Below are 25,423 nucleotides of genomic sequence, written 5' to 3' on the forward strand. Positions count from 1 at the left end.
ATTTATTTTTTTCCATCTACTTGATGGAGGAGGCTGCAAGTAAAAGCTCCTGCCGTAGAGGCAGCATGACGAGGCCCGCAGCCCCCTTAAAGAATATTCGGTAACAACAATTCATACGTATACACTCATATGCATTATACATATATATACCCACATGTATCCACATAGGCGCGTATACAGATCCACATACATACGCGTGTTCATACACAGCCGCTAAACACACACACACACACACACACACACACACACACACACACACACACACACACACACACACACACACACACACACACATATATATATATATATATATATATATATATGTGTGTGTGTGTGTGTGTGTGTGTGTGTGTGTTTGCAGAGTATTCACACATACTCACACATTCCGCATCTAACCCTAAGGTCTCAGGCATACTCCGCAAACACTATAACATTCTTACCCAAATCGACAGGTTAAAAGCCATTTTTCCTGAGCCACCTCGTGTCGTGTATAGACGTTCGAAAAACATAGGTTACATACTAACGTCTTCAAAAATCGCCACTTCTAACCCGACCGGTTGCAGCCGCTGCAATAAACCACGTTGCAAAGTCTGGGCTCATATAGCGCCCACATTAACTGCCACCAGCACAGCCAGCCAATTCATGTTCACTATTAAAGGCAGTTTCAACTGTGATTCATATAACGTATTGTACTTGCTCGAGTGCGGCACTTGCCACATGCAATACATAGGCCAGACTGAAACACCTTTCAGGATCCGTTTTAACAACCACATGTCACATGCCAAATCCCAGCCAAATCTACCACTCTCGAAACATGTTAACATGCCGGGTCACTCATTTGATAATCTCAAAGTAACAATACTCGAATCTGTATTCCGCACCAACCATGACCGCGAGCTTCGCGAATCTTACCTGATTCACAAATTTAACACTGTCTCGTCTGGAATAAATGAAAACAAAGGAAAACTAACCTGTCTAACTTTACATTGAGCACAAATATACACTTCCCAGACAGTGTACACACATGATTTATGCGCTTTTTTCTGTCTCTTATTTTACATGTGGCTTTTTTCACGTACGTCGCTGTGGCTCGACGTTGTACGCTTAACAGATTACTTATTTAGATAATTCGAGGTTGCACTTAGAGATGCCATGTGCCAAACATCACGAATTTGTATCTGCATGTGCAAGTCATTTTGTTTTCACTACACATAACCATTGTAACCGCTGGCATTTACTTGAGAGTCATGTTTGTATGTATTGTATCGTGAACACATCTGCATTTCATTTTTTGTATATTCCAAAATGCGTGTCATGGACAATCATTTATAATGCGCAATGATAATGATTTATGATGCGCAGTGTATGGTCTAGTCAGTGTAGATAGCGCGCCCTCTGCTCGTGACACGGTGCCTTTAAAGCTGTGTATGTGTTGTACATGCGTTACTGTACTCTGACGAAGGCTGGTCCACCAGCCGAAAACGTTAAGTAAAAGAAGTCTTCCGAAAAGTTCGTCATCTCTTTCCTGCGTATATATATATATATATATATATATATATATATATATATATATATATATATATATATATATATATATATATATATATTGACACATGTACTTAGCTTTATCGGGCGACCACGTTTCGCCACCTAACCAATGTTATCGCACAGCGCAAGACACGCCTGCATGTAAAAGAAGTTTCTGGAATGTTATCGATGGTTCTGTCCACTGTCTTTCACCTCAACTTGTGTAATCTGATTGCATCTATGCGCGACGCGAATAGTGTAGAACTTTGTGGAAGACACGCGGGTCCCAGGGGTTAATCTGGAACATTCGACGACCGATCTATAAAAGCCGACGCACTTGACCCGCTGATCAGATTTTCGACGATCGCCGACCATGTGCGCCGCTATCGTTGTGCTATAAGTGTAGCCTGTTCTTGTGGGAACAGGTTCGCCCAATAAAAGCTAGTTTTGTCTTTCACAGTATTTGCTACTGTGTTCTTGAACGTCACCACCACGTGACATCTGGTGTAGGTGCTTTTAGTTCATGTACCGGACGCCCTCGACAAGCCGTGATCCAAGCCCGGACCGCAAGGAGAACACCAACGTAGTCCCGGAGCATCGAGCAAGCGGCCGTCTTCAACAGCTGCCCCTGGAGCAGGGACTTCCACCTGAGAAGACCAAGAAGATTGTGGACAAGGCAACCCCAATGGCAGCCCCAGCGTCCCCCAGCGTGCTGCTGCAGCAGCCCAGAGAGCCTCCGACGTTCCGCGGTTCAACGTTCGAGGACCCGGAAAGCTGGCTTGAGACATACGAGAGGGTCGCCGCTTTTAACAACTGGAACAGCAAGGACAAACTGCGACATGTCTATTTCGCACTGGAATACGCCGCCAGGACCTGGTTCGAGAATCGAGAAGCCGCCTTAACGACGTGGGACCTGTTCCGAAGCGGCTTCTTGCAAACTTTTACAAGCGTCGTGCGAAAAGAGCGAGCCCAAGCACTACTAGAAACCAGAGTGCAGCTGCCAAACGAGACGATCGCGATATTCACGGAGGAGATGGCCCGTCTTCTCCGGCCCGCCGACCCGGAAATTTCAGAGGAGAAAAAAGTCCGCTTCCTGATGCGGGGCGTCAAGCAAGAACTTTTCGCAGGACGTATTCGTAACCCGCCGAATACCGTAGCTGAGTTTTCTGAAGAGGCATCGACGATCGAGAAAACTCTGGAGATGCACACCCGGCAATATAACCGCCATGGGCTCACGCCGCAGTACGCCACCCAAGGACTGGATTCCGGCGACCTTCAGGAGACCATCAGGGCCACTGCGCGCGAAGAACTGCGCAAGGTCCTGCCTTCGTCGCAGCCCCAAGTGGCTTCGATCGCCGACATCGTGAAAGAAGAGGTGCACCGATCGATTGGAGTTTACGAGCTGCAACCACATTTACCGCAGCCCCAGCCAGAAGCGATGACATACGCCGCCATCGCACACCGTCAAGGTCCCCCTCCGCGACCACGCCAGGGCCCAGCAACGACGCCACTTGGTTGTCCGCCGCCGCCGCCGCCAGCATGCCCACCCGTCGCCCAGCGCACCTACGCGAGGAAGACGGACATTTGGCGAGCCCCCGACCACCATCCGCACTGCTATCACTGCGGAGAAGCCGGCCATGTGTATCGCCGATGCCCATACCGGGAAATGGGACTGCGAGGTTTCGCCGTCAACGCTCCGCGCCCGCAGCAAAGTGAACGCCCTGGCGATATCGCCGACTACCTCACCGCTACTCAGTGGAGCTCTCGACGACCGTCGCGTTCGCCATCACCAGGCCGCTGCCTATCGCCGCAGCGGCGACCATACACTGACACAGCCCGGGGCCGGTCAGCGAGCCCATGTCCGGAAAACTAAAAGCAGCAACCGATGGATGTGCGGTTGCTGTTCGTCGAACTGACGAAGATCCTCCGCCGCCGACGAAGACGACGAAGAAACCATCTCGACGACCTAATGACGACACGCCGCCGTCCCGGCGAAGTCAGGTAGCCAAGACTACACAGACGAAAGACGGCTTGACGACGCGACGTTCCAGCTTCAGTGCAACACGACGCAGCCGTGATCCGACGCCAAGATCCAATTGCAATGCCAGACAAAGAACCACCGACCTCGACGTACTTCTCGACGGCCACGCAGTCACTCTGCGCAGGCCTTAGTCGACACAGGGGCCGATTACTCCGTAATGAGTGGACACAGCGCCGCCCAGTTGAAGAAGGTTAAGACTGCATCGGAGGGCCTCCAAATTCGTACCGCTGGAGGACACCTCATAACGCCGACTGGAATCTGCACGGCAAGAATAACCGTTCATGACCGGTCTTACCCTGCCACCTTCGTTATCCTCCAACAGTGTTCACAAGACGTCATTCTCGGCATGGACTTCCTGAACCATCACGGCGCAATCATAGACCTGAAGTCAAAATCGATAACGCTGTCGGAAGATCAAGCGATACCGCCGGAGAGCTTTGCAGTCACCACGCCTTGAGTGTTCTTGAAGATCACGTGAGCATCCCGCCTCGCTCGAGCATTGTTATTTCGGTCGGCACCGAAACACCCGCTGACGTAGAAGGCGTCATCAAAGGCGACCAAGGTCTACTGCTAGACCGTGAAGTTTGCATCGCAAGACGGATCGCTCGACTGCATGGAGGGAAAACTGAAGTGTTGATGACAAACTTCAGCCAAGAGTTCAAGCACATCAACAAATGCACGACGATCGCGTAGATCGAGGAAATTCTGGAAACCAGTAAGGCGTTTGTCCTCTAGGATTCCGCCGCATCTACCCGGACGACTATGGTTCCCTAACCAGACTACCACATTATTCCAAGTCTCCCCGTGATTAAGCGACAGCAGCTCAGAAGTCTGCTCCGACGATACAAAGGCTGCTTTTCGACGTCATCGAGGATTCGACAAACACCAGTCGCCAAGCATCGCATAATCAGCGAGGAGTGCGCTCGACCACTCCGCCACAGCCCTTACCGAGTTTCGCCGCGAGAACGTGCACCTATAAGAGAACAAGTCGACGAAATGCTGCGCAGCGACATCATCCAGCCGTCGAAAAGCCCGTGGGCATCCTTTGTTGTCCTGGTAAAGAAAAAGGACGGAACCCTACGTTTCTGCGTCGATTATCGTCGTCTGAACAAGTTCACGAAGAAAGACGTATACCCCTCCCACGAATAGACGAAGCATTGGATCGGCTCTGCAACGCTAAGTACTTCTCGTCGATGGACCTCAAGTCTTGCTATTGGCAAATAGAAGTCGACGAAAGAGATCGCGAAAAGACGGACTTCATCACCCCAGACGGCCTGTACGAGTTCAAGGTTATGCCATTCGGACTGTGCTCGGCGCCTGCAGCGTTCCAGCGCGTCATGGACACGGTGTTAGCAGGATTGAAGTGGCAGACCTGTCTCGTTTATTTGGATGACGTCGTCGTCCCGTCCGGAAATTTCGACGATCACCTCAGGCGGCTTGAGACAGTACTAGAGGCCATCAAGTCGTCACGGCTCACTCTGAAGAAGGAAAAATGCCGCTTCGCTTACGATGAGTTTCTGTTCCTAGGCCACGTAATCAGCAAATCTGGTGTCCGCCCAGACCCGCAAAAGACAGCTGCCATCGCACAGCTCTCGCAACCCATCAACAAGAAGGCAGTGCGTAGATTCCTTGGCATGTTTGCCTACTACAGGCGCTTTGTCAAGAACTTTTCACGCATCGCCGAGCCTTTGACACGTCTTACTAAATGTGATGTTGACTTCAAGTGGGAAACGCCGCAGGCCGACGCATTTGAAGAACTCAAACGACGCATGCATTCGCCGCCGGTACTTGCGCACTTCGATGAGTACGCCGATACAGAAATCTATACTGACGCCAGTAGCCTATGCCTCGGTGCCGTTCTAGTCCAGAGAAGAAACGGAGTCGAACAGGTGATAGCTTACGCTAGCCGGTCGCTGTCAAAAGCGGAAGGCAACTATTCTATGACCGAAAAGGAATGTCTCGCCATCGTTTGGGCTACAGCTAACTTTCGCCCTTATCTTTATGGCAGGCCATTCAAAGTCGTCAGTGACCATCACGCGTTGTGTTGGCTAGCGAATATAAAGGATCCTTCAGGACGACTGGCGTGGTGGAGCCTCAGACTACAAGAATGCGACATCACTGTAAACTAGAAGTCCGGACGAATACACTCCGATGCCGATTGCCAATCACGCGCACCCCTAGACCCGCGGCCACAAGATGACGAGACTGACGACGCCTTCCTTGAAATTATAAGCGCGGAAGACTTCGCTGAACAGCAACGGCCAGACCCGGAGCGAAAAGGCCTCGTCGAATATTTGGAAGGGCACACCGACGTTGTCCCCAGGGCATTTAGGCGCGGATAATCTTCCTTCACGGTTCAAAACAAGCTACTCGTGAAGAAGAACTTCTCACCAGTCCGCGCCAATTACCTTCTTGTTGTCCCGTCAGGACTTCGTCCAGAAGTATTGCATGCCCTACATGACGATCCGACCGCTGGACACCTCGGATTTTCCCGGACACTATCGAGGATACAAGAAAAGTATTATTGACCGCGCCTGACCGCCGACGTCACCCGTTATGTCAGAACATGCCGAGAATGTCAGCGACGCAAGACACCGCCGACAAGGCCAGCCGGATTACTACAACCAATCGAGCCTCCTTGCCGACCATTCCAGCAGATCGGAATGGACTTGCTGGGACCCTTTCCGACGTCAATAACCGGAAATAAGTGGATCGTCGTGGCGACGGACTACCTCACCCGCTTCGCTGAAACAAAAGCACTGCCGAAAGGTAGCGCAGCCGAAGTGGCAAAATTCTTTGTCGAAAACATCCTGCTGCGACATGGCGCCCCAGAAGTCCTCATCACTGACAGAGGAACGGCCTTTACAGCGGAGCTCACCCATGCCATTCTGAAATACAGTCAGACAAAGCACAGGAGGACAACGGCTTACCACCCGCAGACGAATGGTCTTACGTAGCGGCTGAATAAGACCCTCGCCGACATGCTAGCGATGTACGTTGACGTCGAACAAAAGACCTTGGACGCCGTCCTGCCGTACGTAACATTCGCTTACAACACGTCGGTGCAAGAAACAACACAGATCACGCTGTTCAAGCTGGTCTACGGCAGGAACCCGACGACGACGCCATGCTGCCGCACGTCACTGACGAGGAGAACATTGACGTCGCTACCTACCTCCATCGCGCCGAAGAAGCCCGACAGCTCGCCCGCCTGCGGATCAAGAACCAGCAGAGGACCGACAGCCGACACTACAACCTCCGACGACGCTTCGTCGAGTACCAGCCCGGTGACCGTGTTTGGGTGTGGACCCCGATACGCCTACGAGAACTCAGCGAAAAGCTACTGCGACGATATTTCGGGCCCTACAAGGTCATCCGACGTATTGGCGCACTGGACTATGAGGTCATGCCAGACGGTATTTCGCATTCACAGCGACGCCGCGCACGATCTGAAGTGGTCCACGTGGTGCGTCTTAAACCCTTTTACGGACGCTGACGAACTTTCTTATTTTGTTGTTCTCTTTGCTAGGAGTGCTTTTCTTTTATGACTTTCGTTTGTTTGTAGCATCGGCGCGATGCTTTATAAGAGGGGGCAATGACACATGTACTTAGCTTTATCGGGCGACCACGTTTCGCCGCCTAACAAGTGTTTTCGCACAGCGCAAGACGCGCCTGCATGTAAAAGAAGTTTCTGGAATGTTATTGATGGTTCTGTCCACTGTCTTTCACCGCAACTTGTGTAATCGGATTGCATCTATGCGCGACGCGAATAGTGTAGAACTTTGTGGAAGACACGCGGGTCCCAGCGGTTAATCTATAACATTCGGCGACCGATCTATAAAAGCCGACGCACTTGACCCGCTGATCAGATTTGCGACGATCGCCGACCGTGTTCGTCGCTATCGTTGTGCTATAAGTGTAGCTTGCTTATGTGGGCACAGGTTCGCCCAATAAAAGCTAGTTTTGTCTTTCACAGTATTTGCTACTGTGTTCTTCAACGTCACCACCATGTGACAATATAAACCCCCATGCAGTCATATACCATTATATGCATGCACACTCATATGCATGCCCATATATAAATATATATATATATATATATATACATATATATATATATATATATATATATATATATATATATATATATATATATATACATTACATACATACTAACCGAGAGGAAGTACACTTAATCAGTAACTTAACAATCCGGCATATACAAGGCTCTCAGTGAATTGGCCGTTATTTGCGTTACATCAACCCCTAGATTATTGTATTTATTTAGAAGCACTGCATTGTGACCGATTGCTTTTCCCTAAAATAAATTTTTCTGGGTGTGATCATCCGCCATATTTGTTTATGACGGGTAGCGTTAAATTTCTCATTGAGTTCGAGGTACAATGTTTTCGTAGAAATGAGCACATTCGTTTTATTTCCTGCTTAAATGCAGTTGTTAACATGTACCAGTATAAGTTTAACACAGAAATTATGTTGGCTTCCTGAAATAGGTATATAGTATGGGGGTTCTCATCATCATCAGCCAGGCTACGCGCACTGCAGGGCAAAGGCCTATCCCATACTTCTCGAACTACCCCAGTCATGTGCTAATTGTGGCCGTGTTGTCCCTGCCAACTTCTTAATCTCATCCCTTCTCCAAACATTCTGCCGCCCCCTTCTACGCTTCCCTTCTCTTGAACTCCAATCCTTAACCCTCAATGACCATCGGCTATCTTCCCTCCTCATTACATACGCTGCCCATTCCTATTACTATTTCTTGATTTCAACAAAGAGGTCTTTGACTCGCCGTTCTTCCCTTACCCAATCTGCTCTCTTCTTATCCCTTTTAACGTCACACCCATCATTCTTCTTTCCTTAGCTCGTTGCGTCATCCTCAATTTAAGTAGAACCTTTTTGTAAGCTTCCAGGTTTGTGCAACGTATATGAGTAATGCTAAGACACAGCTGTTATACACTTTTCTCTTCAGGGATAATGGCAACCTGCTGTTCATGATCTGATAATGCCTGCCACGCGCACCCGAGCCGATTCTTATATTTCTGATTATTTCAGTCTCATGATCCAAATCCGCTGCCACTACCTGCCCTGAGTAGAGGTATTCCTGTACCACTTCCAGTGCCTCGCTACGTATCGTAAACTACTGTTCTATTCCGAGACCTTTAAACACAACTCTAGTTTTCTACAGATTAATTTTTAGACCCACGCTTCTGCTTTGCCTCTCCAGGTCACTGAGCATGCATTGCAACTGGTTCCCTGAGTTACTAAGCAAGGCAATTTCTTCAGCGAATCGCAAGTTACTAAGGTATTCTCCATCAACTCTTATCCCCAATTCTTCCCAAGCCGGGTCTCTGAATACCTCCTGTAAACACGCTGTGAATAGCATTGGAGAGGTTGTATCTCCCTGCCTGACGCTTTTCTATAATTGGGATTTTGTTGCTTTCTTTATGGAGGACAACGGTGGCAGTGAAGCCGCTACAGACATCTTTCAGTATTTTGCATACGGCTCGTCTACACCCTGATTCCGCAATGCCTGCATGAGTGCTGAGATTTCGACTGAATCAAATGCTTTCTCGTTATCAGTGAAAGCTATATATAAGGGTTGGCTATATTCCGCACATTTCTCTATCACCTGATTGATAGTTTGATTATGGTCTATTGTTAGTAGCCTTTGCGAAATCCTGCCTGGACACTTGCTTGACAGATGTCTAAGGTGTTCCTGAATGTATATGTGACTACCTCAGTAAATACCTTGTAGGCAAGGGACAGTAAGCTGATCGGTCTATAATTTTTGATGTTTTCGGCGTCCCCTTTGTAATGGATTAAGATTATGTTGGCGTTCTTTCAAGATTGCGGTACGCTCAAAGTCATCAGGCGCTAAAGAGCAGCTGAACAAACTTCATTTGCAATCCCAGTAATTTGTGGAAATTAACAAAAGTAGTTGCACCCCATACCAATAAGCAATAACAGAGGTATGAACAGGCTGCCATTGGAATCTCAACCTGTCAACGTTTAACACGAGAATGTTATCTAGTGAGGCGAGTCTAGCAGTGTTATCGGTGGAATTAGAGGGCAGTAAATGGGATATACTAGGACTCAGGAAAAGAACAGCAGTTTACGATAGGTAGTGAGGCACTGGAAGTGGTAAGGGAATATATCTACTTAGGACAGGTAGCGACTGCAGATACGGATCATGAGACTGAATTAATCAGAAGAATAAGAATGGGCTGGGGTGCGTTTGGCAGGCATTCTCAGATCATGAACAGCACATTGCCATTAACCCTCAAGAGAAAGGTTTATAACAGCTATATCTTACCAGTACTCAAATACGGGGCAGAAACCTGGAGGCTTACAAAAACGTTCTACTTGAATTGAGGACGACGCAACGAGCTATGGAAAGAAGAATGATAGGTGTAACGTTAAGGGCTAAGAAAAGGGCAGACTGGGTGAGGGAACAAACGCGAGTTAATGATATCTTAGTTGAAATCAAGAAAAAGAAATGGGCCTCGGCAGGACACGTAATGAGGAGGGAAGATAACCGATGGTCATTAAGAGTTACCGAATGGATTCCAAGGGAAGGGAAGCATAGCAGAGGGCGGCAGAAAGTTAGGTGGGCGGATGAGATTAAGAAGTTTGCAGGGACAACATGGCCACAATTAGTACATGACCGGGGTCGTTGGAGAAGCATGGGAGAGGCCTTTGCCCTGCAGTGGGCGTAACCAGGCTGATGATGATGATGATGAAGTTAGGAGGAGAAAAGAGGCATATACAGTGCTAAAAAGCGGGCACGTCCTGTGCTACTGGGGCTTAGAGGAGCGAAAAGAACTAGGAATCAGATTCCTGATTCATAAGGATATAGCTGGTATCATACAGGAATTCTATAGCATTAATGAGAGGGTGGCGAGTCTTGTGAAAGTTAAGAACAGGTGCGAATTTAAGGTCGTACATACATCCAGTCATGGTGACCAAGAAGTCGAAAGCTTGTACGACGATGTAGAATCTGCGATGTGTAAACCCAAAACAAAATACACTATACTAATGGGCGACTTCAATGCCAGAATAGGCAAGACGCAGGCTGGAGACAATTCAGTGGGGGAATATGACTTAGGTTCCAGGAATAGCAGAGGAGAGTTATTAGTAGAGTTTGCAGAACAGAATAATATGCGGAGGATGAATACATTCTTCCGCAAACGGGATCGGCAAAACTGGACGTGGAGAAGCCCGAATAGCGAGACTAGAAATGAAATAGAATTTATACTCTGTACTAATCCTGGCATCATACAAGATGTGGACGAGCTCGCCAAGGCGTGGAGCAATGGTCATTGGATGATAAGAACTCGAATTAACCTTGACGTGAGGAGGGAACGGAAGAAACTGGTACATAAGAAGCCGATCATTCAGTTACCGGTAAGAGGGAAAATAGAGGAATTCCGGATCAAGCTACAGAACAGGTATTCGGCTTTAACTCTGGAAGAGGGCTTTGGTGTTGAAGCAATGAAAGACAATGTTATGGACATCATTAAGGAGTATACAATAGAAGTTAGTGGTAACTGCGTTAGTCAGGATACCAGTAAGGCATCGCAGGAGACGAAAGGTCTGATCAAGAAACGCCAATGTATGAAAGCCTCTAACCCTACAGCTAGAATAGAACTGGCAGAACTTTCCTAGTTAATCAACAAACGTAAGACAGCTGACGTAAGGAAGTATATAAGGGATAGAATTGAACAGGCTCTCAGGAACGGAGGAAGCCTAAAAGCAGTGAAGAAACTAGGAATATGCAAGAATTAGATGTATGCGTTAAGAGACAAAGCCGTCAATATTAATACTAATATGGATGAGATAGTTCAAGTGGCTGAGGACTTCTATATATATTTATACAGTACCAGTGGCACAAACTACGATAGTGGAAGAAAGAATAGCCTATAGGGACTTGAAATCCCACAGGTAACGCCGGAAGAAATAAAGAAAGCCTTGGGAGCTATGCAGCTGGGGAGGATCAGGTAACAGCACATTTGTTGAAGGATGGTGGGGAGATTGTTCTAGAAAAACTGGCCACCCTGTATACACAATGCCTCATGACCTCGAGCACACCGGAATCTTGGATGACCGCTAACATAATCCCAATCCATAAGAAAGGGGACGCCAAAGACTTGAAAAACTATGGACCGATCAGCTTACTGTCCATTGCCTACAAAGTTTTTACTAAGGTTAGCGCAAATAGAATCAGCAACACCTTTGATTTCTGTCAACCAAAGGACCAGGAAGGATCACGTAAAGGCTACTAAATGATAGACCATATTCACGCTATCAATCAGGTGATAGAGATATGTGCGGAATATAACCAACCCTTATATATAGCTTTCAGTGATTACGAGAAAAATTGGAGGACGCTTAAGCTTCGCCTTCAAGAGTGGAACGCGACAGCGTTCCCGTCGACCCGCCAAGGGGTGTAAGACAATGGGCTACGGCGCAGCGACTACGCGCCCCGCATCGGACGCGGTGAGCGTCGAGCAACGCAGCGTTCGGCGCGACAACGAAATGTGCGCCTGAGCAAGCGACGCACGCCTGAGCCTGAGAAACAACTCGTTTCTAAGGCAATACCGCGTTCACTAGAAGCACTTTTGTACCGCTTTGAAGCCATCGAACTCGTGGCTCAGTGGTAACGTCTGCGTCTCACACTCCGGAGACCCTGGTTCGATTCCCACCCAGCCCATCTTGGAAGTTGCTTTTTATTTATGAAGTGCCTGCCGTGATTTATCGCTCACGGCCAACGCCGCGTACGCCGACGCCGACACCGACGCCGACGACACCGGCTTTTCTGCGACACGAGCTCCTTAACACTATCGCGTTAAAACGCTTCATTCAGTCGAATCCTCAGCAGTCATGCAGACATTACAGAATCAAGGTGTAGACGAGCCATATGTAACAATACTGAGAGATATCTATAGCGGCTCCACAGCCACCCTAGTCCTCCATAAAGAAAACAACAAAATCCCAATTAAGAAAGGCGTCAGGCAGGGAGATAAGATCTCTCCAATGCTATTCACAGCGTGTTTACAGGAGGACCGTTTAGAGACGGGGATTGGGAAGAATTGGGGGATAAAAGTTGATGGACAGTGCGTTAGCAACTTGCGATTGGCTGATGATATTGCCTTGCTTAGTAGCCCAGGAGACCAATTGAAATGCATGCTCACTGACCTGGAGAGGGAAAGCAGACGGTGGGTCTAAAAATTCATCCGCAGAAAACTACAGTAATGTTTAACAGTCACGGAAGACAACAGCAGTTCACAATAGGCACCGAGGCACTGGAAGTGGTAAGGGAATACATCTACTTAGCGCAGGTAGTGACTGCGGATACGGATCATAAGACTGAAAAAACCAGAAGAATATTAAAGGGCTGGGGTGCGTTTGGCAGGCATTCTGAGATCATGAACAGCAGGTTGCCATTACCCCTCAAGAAAAAAGTGTATAACAGCTATGTCTTACCAGTACTCACGTACAGGGAGGCTTACGAAAAGCTTTCTACTTAAATTGAGGATGACGCAACGAGCTATGGAAAGAAGAATGATGGTTCTAACGTTAAGTATTAAAGAAAAGAGCAGATTGGGTGAGGGAACAAACGCGAGGTAATGACATCTTCGTTGAAATCAAGAAAAAGAAATGGGCATGGGCAGGACATGTAATGCGGAGGGAAGATAACTGATGGTCATTAAGGATTACGGACTGAATTCCAAGGGAAGGGAAGTGTAGCAGGGGACGGCAAAAACTTGGGTGAGCGGATGAGATTAAGAAGTTTGCAGGGACAACATGGCCACAATTAGTACATGAGCGGGGTATGGAGAAGTATTGGAGAGGCCTCTGCCCTGCAGTGGGCGTAACCAGGCCCATGATGATGATGATGATGATGAGAGGTGCGAATAAAATACAGAGTTATAAATGAGAAGTTTAGCTTTAAATTGCAACGGCAATTTACATTTCCACATCATGCCAATGAATCTGGACAGCTGGATTGCGAGAGCGTCAATGTTCGTCCCGAAGCATATTACTCGAAAACGTTATGCCGAGAGTTCTCATACTAGTAACCATATCTATTGTGTTGTCCCCATACAGAATGGTAACATTTCAATTGACTGGTTTATTTTTGACCTAAAGAGCACACTTTTTTGTATATATTTCTGATTGGTTCATTATTGACCAGTCCCTCAGGTTAGACAGCTTGAGGTTCGTTTCATACTCTATATCTGTACAGCTCGTTCCTGAAACAAATATACTGGCGTCATCAGCATACATGACATATTTCGTCTTTAGGTAAATATTCGTTAAATCACTGATATAGGCGTTAAAAAGAAGGGGCCCTAGAACACTTCCCTGCGGAACTTCTTTTGAAATTGGCTTCATACTGGAGCAATGCACGTCTATCTGAAGAAATTGCTGTCTGCTTGCCAGGTAAGATTTAATTAGTATTGAACAATGATTGGAATACCATAGCTATCAAATTTTCCAAGCAATGTTGTATGGCGAATGTTACCAAATGCTTTGCTAAAATCCACATAGACGCCAAGGGTAAGTCTTCTTTCTTCGAACTGAGATAAAAGGAATTCCTTTTGTTCCAACAGTGCATGTTCGGTGGATTTAGGCTTTCTGAAGCCGAATTGGGCGGATGATATTGTATTGCTTTTCTCGAAAAAATTATTAAATTGGCAATGAAAGATTATTTCGAAGCCCTTAGAAAATATAGGCAATAGGGACGTAGGTCTATAATTTTGGATACGATTTCTGTCTCCCTTTTTAAATGAAACGCTCACTTTAGCGATTCGCATACTTATTTAAAAAGTTGCACTGGACAAACATAAATAAAAAATATAGGTAAGGTACCGTCTGATAATATCTAACACGCGCTTTACTGGTCTAATTTGCATGCCTTCCATATCACACAAGGAACTATCTCGCATTGACATGAAAGCAGAGGAAACGTCATTTTCAGAGACAGGCTAGTGAAATATTGAAAAGGGGCTAGCAACAAGCTTCAACTTAAACAATGTCGCAGGTTAACTGCTTTCATTGTTCCTAATAAAGTGATCATTAAACGTAGTGGCGAGAGAGATGCCACTTATCTGATTGCCATTTATGTTCAGCTTTTATATGCGAGAATATGATTTAGTGCGATTTACATGTACTGTCATATCCGCGTTGTCGTCTTAGGTCGATGTATGCGGAAATATCATCAGCCATGTGAACAGCCCAAACTGTGCATACTGTGACGTGTATGACACGCTGCAGCATAAATTTTCACGCTGCCCTACCTGCTTGTTAGTGTGCCAACGCTTTCGTTTTCGCTGGCAAGTATATAATAGCGAATGTTACCAGAACTAGCTTTTCTGGGCCCTTAGACATTTCTGGGCCCATAGGCAGCCAAGAGTGCTGCCAGTGTTGTTCTATACTACTTGTAGAACATGAAAGAAGACTGAAGCGCATAGAGACGAATATGCGATTTTTGTATAAACTCATTCCTTCTGTCTTTCTTCATTATTTGCCGTTTCCATTTTTGTTCCTTCAACTCGCTCTGCTGTATAGCGTAGCAGCCAAGGACATTTCAGCTCTGGCCAATTTCTCTTTTTCCTACTGCAAGTCTCTTGCTCTCCCAATAAAAAATAAAACAGTACGTTCAAGTCGTGCGTAAGAACTATTCAGGATTCACATCGGTAATCCAAAGCACTCCTCTTCATTTAGTTGTCCATTTAGTCAGAAGGACTATGGACTGTGGAATATGACTGTGGACTATATCTATGACCTAGTGTGAGAAGTGAACAGCCTGTCCAACTGCAGAGCAGAATAAACGAAAGTGTTATTGTATGTGACCTCAGTTGTGTCCTGCTTCATTCTACCAGAGCTTGAGGAACTCCCTCGTCTACGTGCATCAGCGATATTGAAAAGCGTCGCAGTTTCGCCCGAAAGGCAAGCACCGATTTCGGTAGCTACTTAGTGGAAAGCTATATGAATTAAGGATAGCAGTTTTATCGGTGGTGTAAACTTTTGAACATAGGCACTCTAACTAAATTAACAAGCATGGTGTCACGCGCGCACAAGCCAACATGAACACCTTTTCCCGATGACCGCGGAAACCCGCTGTCAAAAAGCTGCAGTGAGGAAACGGGGCAGCAGCAGCGAGCGAATTGAATCTCGTGCAGCAGGTCGCATCAACGCGAAGTACGCCGCAAAAACGCAGCGTAGCGCAGACTCTGCTCCCGTCTCAGATGGCTCTCTAGATGCAGCTCAAAACTTCTAGACAGATATTCACTGTAATGAATGATTTATGCGCTAGAAGGCGCATACATGTCGCACTGAAAGTATTTACGTAGCGTTTGTGATTTCATTGTGACATTCCTTAGGGAACAAAACCATTAACTCGCATAACTATTGCAGTATGATAAACTGAGCGCAGCACCACTCGGTATAAAGCTTCAGGATTGAGAAACTTTGTGTCGAACGCATCCCGTCATTCTACTGCCCAACAGCCGGCGCGTTTACCATCGGTGTCCTTGTATTATTCTTAATTGCCCAGCCACTTCCAAGCGACTACAATCTGCCACCGGCACCGATAACCACAAAAATGGGCGAAAGCGTCAAAGAAAGGCAATTATTAAAGCTAGCCCTTAGCTACGTTTTGCAAACTCACCTTTTGGCACACAGCGAGCAGGCTCGCCATCCCACTGCCCGTCTAGGCCGCACGTTCGTTGATCGGCACCTAGCAATTTATAACCTTGGAAGCAGCCAAGAGAAACCGTCGCACCGACTGCAGTCGAATAATTGCCCGTCATCCAGCCATGTTGCGGACCACGCAGTGGGCCGCACCGAATCTCTGTGAAACGAGGAAGCGTGCAAGAAAAAGGAAATCCTATTCACTTCATGCCATGATTCATTGTTTTACAAACTCGACCACAAGCTAGTCCTTGCCAAGATTAAGGATGTTGAATTTCTTGTCAGTACAAGATTATAACAAACTGCGTGCTATGCCTACTTACCACAAAGTAGCACCTATACAGTGGTTCTAGTTTCAGTGCATTAAGCAACTGCTATCATTATATTCTGAAGCTCGCACAAACTGTACACTACAAAAGTTTGTACACATAGCACGCCCAGGATCCTACTTCTGTAAATTGCAACCTTATTCGCCTCATCACTTTGTCACTACAGGTTTCCTGCTAGGCAGATGGTGGGGTGGCGAGCGGCAAGCTCACATCAGCCAACGTATTCGAATTCCTTGTCTGCAAATCTGGTCCTGGTAGAACGATATGTATTTATTCCATTGGTCGACTGTCAGTGGACGCACGCCTAGCGCGGTCCTGCCTCACTAGTTCATATATTGCTCGATGCAAGGACTTTTGAAATATGAACATTGTAAGCTTAGCAAATGGTCATACAAATTATAGCGAATGCTCTAGGAACCTGAAAACTGAATGCCATCTGGCCCACAAACACTATAATGTATTGATGTGGCAGGTGAATGTTTTGTGGGTATCAGGGATATGCAGAAGTATTAGGCGATAGAATGAAATAATTCTAACCCTGTCAAATAACGTCTTTATACAAAGCAACTTTTTCTGTTCCCCAAGCACATGTACAAACACGTATCCAAACAGCTGTTAATTAAAGTAAAAATGCAATTCAAATTTAAATATTAGCTCGTGCAGCACCAGGTGATGGCACTTCGAGAGGAATAGTTTTCTCTCTCAACTGAATGCCATCCCAGTGATGCCTCAATTGCGTTTTTAAATCCCTTTTGAAGAGAATCAAGTTGTCAAAAACGTAAAAGCAACAACGTCGTGACAAACCACACGAAGACCGATGGCTGATTTCAACGTATGTGTTGTCGTTTACATACACTAGCCTACTGCTACACCAAACATACGCTGAAGTGTTCCTTCTTCCTCGTCACTTCGCCCTCACTTGAGCAACGACTGCGTACCCTTCCTTGAAAACAATCATACCTCGGGCTTTGCAGAAGTTGTAGATAGACAATATCAGTCTTCGAACGGCACGGAGTCGAGGCCATGTCAACCCCTCTTGTTCGGCAGAAGATTTCGCTCACATGTGCACTGACAGTCTGAGCGCGATTGATTTCCTTCGGTAAAATAACCACTTCCTCCATATATTCTAGATAAACGTATCTAAGGGCGCCTTCTTACGTTTTCCCCAAGGCTGTGATACGTCGGTACACTGTTGAGCCAGTACTTAGACATCTAGAGTTGCAGTGCGGCCTTGCTAGTATGGAATCTTGGAATAATGTTGTAAGTCTCTAATCTTGTAAGACACACACGTGGAGCTAACAGGACCCTGTTTGCGTCTTTCTTGTAGATTCTAGAGTCCTCATTTGTATGCGATAAAACAGTATTCCAGTCCTCATAATTATTACGCATGTATGTACCCGCTACAATTCCTAAACTTAGACATCTGTACTGCAACTTCTCAATAAAACGTTTGAATGATTATTCTTCTAGAAGGACACAAGAAGCTGCATCATCCAGCTGTGCCAGAATTAAAAGTGTGCCATGGTACTCAAAGCAATGACAACTGACTAAAACCTTCGCTAAGGCTGCCGCTCTAAACAGCTGCGGTAGACTGAATGCTGTAGTTAGTGATTAGAGTTACGTTTACGCTTTTTGTGCTATATACTGCATCTTCAGAATGACGGGTCCCGTTCGCATCCTTCTGACTGACTCATATGACCTCACAATGTATCAGTTAACTAGAGTACACAAAATATCTGAAAGCAGAAGAAGGCTTCACACGAGCGCTGACACGAGCGGTTCTTCAGGAGCATTACACTATAGCTTCTAAACATTCAGACGCGGCAAATCTCGAGCGACCGCATGTGCTGGCAACCCTATTGGCTTCCAGCTGATCTAGCGTTGTGTAGAGACAAGCCTACAACGGAGGCCAGTTCTACTTTGGAAATTTCGCCCATTGCCTACGTTCCCAGCTACGCAACACACCTGTTTGCTCAATGAAATTTCACGGCATAATTATGTTACCGTTGCAAATGCGAAATCTGGAACTCAAAAGTATGCGGGACCCGTAGTTAGCACGGCATGGTTTCTTTAATTCACACATTTACAAACGTGGCTCGGAACTCATATCACTGCATCGGCGCTTTCGTGTCGATGGTGAAAGTCCAACCATTAACCACGAAAAGGGTCTTGTAGCCAAAGAACGCCAGTCGCTTTCAAATTCAATGCTCAAGCTGATATGCGTGAATAGCCAGTTTTCTTCACAGGCCTTGCTAAATTTCCGTTTCAGCATATTAAAACACAAGAGAAAATTATAGACACGCGCGACAACAGCTGTCTGGACTGATAAAGCAGTATTATTCAGGAGCTTCTCTGAACCATAGTATCAAAGATAAACGTCAGTGGTGCCACACATCCTGCAGGTAAACGTTAATCGCACCTTATGCAAGGCGTAATAAGCGTTCAATTTCGTAACCAATGGCGAAGAGTGAAATACTCCGTTTCATATAAGCGAGAATAGCCTGTTTGCATTTGATTTCTATACCACAAATCTACCCATTAACTTACCTTCGCACTGGGGGATCCGTCCGAACCAGCCGCCATTTTTGCACACAGTACTGAAGACACCCTCAAGGACGTAACCTCGCTCGCAGTGGAAGTTGATTGCAGTTCCCTCAGGGAAAGATGTATTGTTCGTGTACTTGAATTCATCTACTACAAGGTGTGGTCCGGGCTCAAACCTTGTGCAGTTGTATTCTGTGGAAAAATGGTAAAAAAACCATAGGGCGAAACAATAGGGCGAAATAAAAAATACGGCAGGAGGTATTTCACAAGGCTCGAACAGAATAAGGACACGTGTAACGGATACTGAATGGGGAGTGATAATTTTTATCACGGCTTCTAGCAGCCCATTTCTGAGGTGTCAATTAAAGTGTTGCCTCCAATACAATACAGCGTATTTTTAGACGCATCTCAGTCTGTGCAGAACAAAGCAGTAGGAACACAGCTGGACAAAGGTGACGTAACGTGCGAAGCGCTATGATGAACCGGGCACTCACCAACGCAGGCGGGCACGTCATCGTCCCAGTAGCCATCGTCTTCACAGTACAGCTGGTCTGTACCGTTCACTCGGAATCCAGGATAGCATGACACAAAGACGCTGTCACCCGGTGCGTAGAATTCGCCACCAGAGCGCTTACCGCGCACTATACCGTTGATGACATCAAAATCGTCACAGGCTCCTTCGGCTGCGTGTCAGAAAACGCAAAATAACTCTGAAGCAACAGAACTGCATGTTGGCCTAGTTGGTACTTGCTAACAGACATGTTTTTTTGCCGCAAGTGAACACACACAAAAGGAAGACACATAAAGACAACACGGGTGGCACTTCCAACAGATGTATTTTGGGGTTTGACCCAAGAATATATATATATATATATATATGTATATATATATATATATATATATATATATATATAGATGCGCTCGCTGTTCACAGATCTACGTTACCCAGCGGTCAAACAATCTAGTTATTCAGTTAAACTAGGTTGTTTGATCGCTGGGTCTGGGTAACGTAGATCTGTGAACAGCCAGCGCATGCGTGTATGTATATATATATTCTTGGGTGACAGCCAAAAAAACGTACCGACGATTACGTTACTTCCTAATGCGAAATTTGAGCGCAGCAAATAAGCTGTTTCACCTTTTCGATAGATTGAGGCAAAGAAATCGAGCAACACATGTATGCGCTATCACAGAATTTTTTTTATTTTTCACACGTATTCCTTTAACAAAGACTCCACTAACAGTTCTTGAAAGTCATGAAGGAAGCTTTGTGGTCGGAGAAATAGACTGATATATGTTCGACTTGGTACACCAATGCTTGATTCTCAAAGACGAGATCTATACAAGTGCCTCGCGAGGTTGTCACAGCCGTGGGACGCGTTACGAGCGAGAGGAACGGGATGTTCTCCCGCATAAGTGTTAGGAAATTGCTGTTTGTCTTTATGTCAAGCCGCCACCGATCTGGCTCTCTGATTGCCACCGCACAGGGCGAACGGCAGCGGCAATTTCGGCTCGGGCGGTGCACATATACAGATCCGCCGCCACCGATCTGGCTCTCTGATTGCCACCGCACAGGGGTTGCATTGGAGGAGGAGCGAAGAAAGGAATTAAGTTCGAGCCGGCGCTTTGACAACCGGAGACTCGCAGGAAGAGGGGGGAGGGGGGCGGCGTGTACACCCAGCGGCAAACGATGGGGGCAGAAGCGCGCGCAGCAAGCGGACAACACGATAAAGGGAGGAGGGAAGAGATAGCAGCGACTGACTGATGCCGCTGACGCCGATAGTGAGTCAACCCCAGCTGCGGAGTTGGTTTCAGGGACAACGCCGCCGATGCCGACACAAACAATATGATACCCTCGCTTCCGCAGCGCTAAGAACCAGGTCTAGCCGTGGGAAGGTGGTCACGTATTCGTCGACGTGCCGGGGCCTACGTGAAATAACCGGCGCGTCGGCAACTGAAGCGCACCCTATCCGCCACACAAGAACAGGGGGGGGGACCCTTTCCTCCTCTTTCTGCATGGCGGCGACGGTGTTCTATGCAGTCACGTTATCTTGACTCTCTAGCGGCGTCAGCGGCATCCAGCGGTATCAGTCGGTCGCTGCTAGCGCTGGGGGGATGAAAGGGGGGCGGAGCTGGTTACGAGGCCGACGACAACGCCGACGACGACGCGAAACCCAGGAACGGACGCCAAAGAGCTGCGCTCTAAAATAAATCAGTTGGAAGTGCCGGTCGTGTTGTCCTGATGTGTCTTCCTTTTGTGTGTGTTCCATTGCGGCAAAAGACATGTCTTTTCACTCTGAAGCACCATGGCTTCCACAGAACTGCTTCGCAAAAATGCCTGAATTCGAAAGATGTCAGCGCAGCCTAATGAAAATGGCCTTGGATTAGTTGCGCGAACAATCTTGTGTTCGATTAGCATACTAATTAGTGCAAAACCTTTATAATATTTTAGATACATACGCAGGCTTCATCGCTTTATTTTTTGCCATGCAGGCCGCTAGCTAGACGAGGAAACTAAAATTCGTAGACAAGAAACACAGCGTTTGTGAAACGGTGTAGCTTTATACCGGGTTTTTAGCACCGCGAAGTATATGCACGAGAAAAAATAACAGAACCTTAATTGAACCACTGGCGCAAAATCTGTTCTCAATTGTTGTGTATGCACCAAAATTGCTTTCCCATCAAAATATTTATCAGAAGAATGAGAATATGCTCATGAAAAAACTTTGTTTTATAAATGTAATAGCGATGCCTCTCAGAATCCCTGTGAAACTACCCCTGATATACTTCGATGTTCTATAACCACCTTGCAAGATTCACAATACGACTATTCCCGAAACACTCTGACAAAGACAGCAAGGCTGGCAGTGGGAATAAAACGAGGCTGATGATGATATGGCGCTGATGAATTCAAAACGGGAAGATGACGTGGAAAGCGTGGCGATAATTTTCGCGCCTTTGTTTGGGCCTGACAGGACATACGCTTTTCATCTAGCTCAACAAACGTTACCGCACATTACGGCGACCTGTAACGTAAACGTATGTCACTGCAAAGGAAGGCCCGCCTTCTTGTTTTACGCTTAGCCGCATGCTTACGTCGGCACTTGGGCCTTGAATGTGACCAATTTCCGTTGCTTGCGCAGGTAGTCCGCATTTCGCCCTCAAGTTCGTAGTTCTTTGGACAAGTAAAAACTGCCAAGGTTTCAGGAGGACAGCATTCCTTGTTGTACACGTCTTGGCCCAGGAAGAAAACTCGGTTACCGACTGGACTCACGCCAGGGTCCTTGCAGTACGTGTCTGCGCACAAATGGAACAAGCCACTGACATGAGCAAATAGGGCTAGTCGCTCAGTTCACCGTTCTGAAAAATATTTGCAGGGTATCCCAGTTAACTTTAGCCTGATCTTCAATGTCTGTGAATGCCAAGTAGCTGGACAGAACCAATGTAATGTTGTTTGCCGTCACTTGCAAATGCTCAAATTACTTTTTCATCCCGCCTAATCAGATAATTAGTCTTAACTATTTAATAATCCCCTTCTAGAATTTTATAGTTATAAGTGTCAACGAGAAAATTGTAGAGGGACATGTAACACACCCAATACAGCTTTCTGTTGCTCAAACACGTATTACATAAAGGTGCCTTTACGAGCGTGAAAGAAGCCCGTAAATGCACGCAAAATTGCCGCACAGCCGGCCGCTTTAAGCACTGTTGTTTACTCTTGCTTACACAGCTGGATACTTAAAGTATATATTTTGCTTTACGATTAGTGCGCGCAAAATCAAAATCTCAGATTATTCTTCTGAGCGCCTGCTGAACAAAAAGCGTAAAATCAAAGTGAAATCTGTGACCTTAACTGCGGTGCATGAACTGCGCGACCTATAGAGGGCAAACTATGAATGTATTTTTGCACAGCAGTGCGAAGCATCCATGCATCGTGGTGTTCTAGTCTCGTTGGCAGGAAATGAGCCCATCGCAAAGAAGGCATTTTTACGCATCCTTCTTTGGCTGCCTCTAGTAATAAACCATAAAACTTTGCTTCTAACCAGCTTTCAATTGATTAGGGTAGGCGCGCTTTTATTATGTATCATGTGTAAAAAGGCGACGTGCTACCTAGTGAGGCACATTTAAACATTCGCGAGCAAAACGGGCATGCAATAACAATGGCATGGTTGTTGCGAAACTAGGCAAAAAGAAATCTTGAATTGATGAGGCAGAGTTCAAGCTGAAAAGAAACGTTGGGTGCGCATAAGAGCAGCATGCTTCCATCATTCCAAAGGCAAGAAAATGCAGTAAGTCTACAAGCCCTTTGTTCATTCTCTACAGCTAAACCGAAATTCCAACCATGAAGCCTAATTTTACATGATCGTTTGCGTAAGACAAGGATATTTTATCAGATGAAGATGCATCGAGTTCATAACAATGCTTTGTAAAATAGGCAACTTCTGGCTAACATGTTTCTTAAGGTTACTAACCTTCGCACGTGGGTATTGGCGAGCTCCAGTTTCCGTTTGGCTGGCAGATGGCACTGTCAGCACCTGAGAGTCGATATCGTTTCTCGTCGTTGCAGTAAAAGAACACTTCGTTGCCTGGCACGCAGCATTCACCCTCGTAATCCCCATATTCCAGGCTTATCTCCGGGCACTTTGCTTTCGCTGCAATAATGCATAGTTATGACCTTCAGTTAGGTGAACTCCCTCCACAATTACGCGACATAGCTTCTTCATAGTTTAAAACCACGGTAATACCTGCAGTGACATATAAGACAATGTGCTGTCAATGTTGAGCCTAGTGGAATCACCAGATCAGGATCACCAATTCACAAACAAACCAAGCCGAATCAGAAAGCGAAACAAAAAATTACAGCGACGTTTCAGATCGTGAACGCGGGTGACGCGCAAGTGTACGGAGGCTATAGCGAACACGACGCTATCAGCCTTCGCTGCGCCTACACGTCTACACTGCATCGTAGATCGTATTCAAGACAGCGCTCGCGCGGCCGCCGGCCGCCCCAACGCAGCAGCTGCCGGAGTAGAACGCCCCGTTGTAAACATTCGCTCACTATCTAAATTACCTAGCACGGTGTCAGCACGCTCTGGCAAACATCAACGCTTCAGACTCCATGACCGCCGACACTCGCTGTTAAAACGCTGGCGTGAAGAATCGCGGCAGCAGCAGCAGCGAGCGAAGTTAGCTTTATAAACATGACTATTGAAGTATTTTCGCATATAATAGTCTAATTGTTGACTCAATAGCCTTTCAACAGTACCCCAACAATCAATGAAAGCACAGAGCAATATTTCAACATTAAAGTTGTTGCGTAGTTCACAACAAAAACTCGTTGACTAAATTCTGTTGATATAACATTGAATTGAATTGAAATATTGAGCCATAGTTGAGTGTTCACAACATAAAGTCGTTGACTAAATGCTATTACCTTATTGTTGAATAATATTGAGCCTGCTTAAGCAAGATTGAATTTCGAAGTATATGTGAAAAACACGCGCACGTGTGTATGTGTGCGTCTTTTGCAGATATATTTTGTTTTATTGATCACTTAATCAGCCTTTCATATATGCAGGGTGTTGTTTCGCGTTACTTGAACCATATTCGTATCTACCGAGTGGGCAGGGGGACGGATTCCCCTGCCCACCATGTAGATACGCCTATAGTTCCAATTACGTGTTTTGGCCCCTCTCACACTTAGGAGAGTGGGGAGAGGATGTACCCCCTTCACGTTATTGGTTGGGCGCCCCCTGTCCATCCAGTACATATGTCTGTGGTTCAAGTTATATATATATATATATATATATATATATATATATATATACCTTATGACAGCCGCATCTATGGCTACGGCTAGGTCTTATTTGAAAAGTTGATGCACTTCTTGAAAAAACTCTCTCTGAACTTTCGCCAGAGTTTAAAAATATGGGAATCCGCATTTCAATGGGCGCGGAATGCGAGAACACTCGCGTACATGAAAGACGGGCGGTCTTTTTTTTTACGTGCACATTTAGGTGCATTTAGGTGCACGTTAAAAAACACCAGGAGGTTTAAATTTCCGGAGTCCCCCACTACGGCACGCCTCATTATCAGATAGTGATATTGGCACGTAAAACCCTATAATTAATATTTTTTCAATATGGGGATACCACGTAGCTGGAGAGAACCGAGGTAATCTTGTTTGCCGCCGCTTGGTGATACTCAAATTATTTTTCTTTTCATTCCGCCTAATTGGATATTCATTCTTAATTAGTTATTCGACTTC

At 46.3% G+C, this 25,423-nt stretch overlaps 1 protein-coding gene across 1 annotated transcript in view; it reads right to left on the minus strand.

The window, feature by feature from the left end:
- The window catches only part of LOC142584733 (complement C2-like), a 279,859-nt gene that overhangs the window by 184,003 nt on the left and 70,433 nt on the right, over positions 1–25,423 (minus strand). Inside the window, exons 4-8 of the mRNA XM_075694959.1 lie at positions 23,628–23,807; positions 22,252–22,452; positions 19,650–19,838; positions 19,159–19,347; positions 16,260–16,442 (exon numbers count right to left, since the gene is read on the minus strand). Of these exons, the coding sequence (XP_075551074.1) occupies positions 16,260–16,442; positions 19,159–19,347; positions 19,650–19,838; positions 22,252–22,452; positions 23,628–23,807 (942 nt within the window). The remainder of the gene's footprint in view (positions 1–16,259; positions 16,443–19,158; positions 19,348–19,649; positions 19,839–22,251; positions 22,453–23,627; positions 23,808–25,423) is intronic.

The sequence above is a fragment of the Dermacentor variabilis genome, chromosome 6, assembly GCF_050947875.1.
Source record: "Dermacentor variabilis isolate Ectoservices chromosome 6, ASM5094787v1, whole genome shotgun sequence".
Lineage (NCBI taxonomy): Eukaryota > Metazoa > Arthropoda > Arachnida > Ixodida > Ixodidae > Dermacentor > Dermacentor variabilis.